General features: G+C 49.7%; 1 protein-coding gene across 2 annotated transcripts in view; it reads left to right on the forward strand.

Moving 5' to 3' along the window:
- The window catches only part of LOC119367821, a 1,875-nt gene extending 704 nt beyond the window's left edge, over positions 1–1,171 (forward strand). Inside the window, exons 2-3 of one of the 2 annotated variants that reach the window (XM_037633218.1) lie at positions 133–633; positions 771–1,171. In XM_037633218.1, the coding sequence (XP_037489115.1) occupies positions 388–633; positions 771–977 (453 nt within the window). In that variant the 5' untranslated portion in view covers positions 133–387 and the 3' untranslated portion in view covers positions 978–1,171. Of the gene's footprint in view, positions 1–37; positions 634–770 lie in introns of those variants that run through there. The other variant, XM_037633219.1, reaches the window with a different exon arrangement.
- The last annotated feature ends 347 nt before the right edge of the window (positions 1,172–1,518 follow it).

Here is a 1,518-nt window from a genome sequence, read left to right on the forward strand (position 1 = left end):
TTTGAGAAGAGGCTCCTGGCTCCTGGTTTATCGAGGCCCTCGCTGTGAGTTAAACGGGTGTTGGTCTCTCGGCATGTACAACAACATCTAGTCAGCCGTCTATAACGCGTGACACGTGATATTTTTTCTTAGGTGGAAGAGAGAGAATAAGGAGAGAGAAGGAGGCTGTGTGTATTTGGCAGACGGTCTAATCCCAGAAACTTCGCTACTTACCGATAGGCGTTTTCCCGTTGTACGCTCAGCCCGTCGCTAATCTGCTGTTTTTTCCGCCCAACCGCCGTATCCGGATGATGCCCAGATTTGTTTTCAGATCCTAATTTCGTGGGTGCTATAGATGTTTTCACTACTGTCTATTGTTGACGTGGCGTATTTGTTACAGACTCCAAGATGTCTGAACTAATGTACATGCCTACCGATTTGTTGTGGTTCCTGTCCTATCAAATCGTGGCGGCGGCGGTCACTCCGGTGAGCCGGGAGCGCGCTGCTCTTCGGCGCCTGCTTCTTCGACGGGACGCGTTTCCTGCACTGACTCTTTGGTCTTCCGCTGGATCGGTTTCTTTGGAGGGAGTCTGCGGGCTGGATCGGCTGTTGGGTGTGCGTCCCCTGCGTCCTTCTTCATCTTCCTGCTCGGAGGTCTGCGATTGTTGCTGCTTCATTGTTTTGCGTATGTGCGAGATTTTGGATTGTGTGCCTCCTTGGGTGGTGGGTCGCGTTGCGTTGGTGATCTGTGTGCCGTGTGCGGCCATTGGGTCACTGTTCTACATTGTCAGGCGCTGATGCGGGAGTGGGAGCCCGGTGTGGTGCCCGCGCCGCCGCAGCCGGCGAGCAGAGACAGTGCCATGAGAAGCGGCGGCGCCAACGACGCAAGAAACAACACCGCCGGAATTGCCTTCCGCGGCATGGCTTCCCTCGCCTTCTGTCCCCGCCGATGCTTTTCGCATCAGGGGCATCTCTGCCAGTACGGCTTCCCTGCTTAGTATCTCTACTACCACATCGCGTACGTGCCTGCTGGCAATCAGAATTTTTGTAGCTGATGGCACGTCTATTCTGACAGAACCGCTATTATTTCCGGCCATACGTGCCCTGATTCAGTGGTTGTGCATGACCAATCGGTACTTAAGGCATGTACAATGGTTGATAAGATAGTCTTATCTTAACTCTTTCATATTCTTGTCTTGGCCTTATCTACAATGGGTCATATCTTAGCCTTATCTTAAATAAGTAGTTATTTCTAAAAACGTGGTGAGACATATTGTGCTAAGAGATCATCTCTTGTCTTGGCAAACCTTTTCTTACGATTTCTCTCTCCTCCATCTCATCATTTATTTTATGTGACATTGCTAAGATAGAACCATTGTACATGTCCTTAGCTTCGTGTGCATCAGGTTTGTTCGCTTGATGATTATTGCGTTCGTTCTTGTTCTGATGACGTCTCATAGATTGTGTGTGCTAACATGGCTCGTAACAAACAGCCCCTTGTGATATGTTAATTTTGTAGACGAGCATGCGTCTTTCTAA

Source organism: Triticum dicoccoides, chromosome 2B, assembly GCF_002162155.2.
Source record: "Triticum dicoccoides isolate Atlit2015 ecotype Zavitan chromosome 2B, WEW_v2.0, whole genome shotgun sequence".
Lineage (NCBI taxonomy): Eukaryota > Viridiplantae > Streptophyta > Magnoliopsida > Poales > Poaceae > Triticum > Triticum dicoccoides.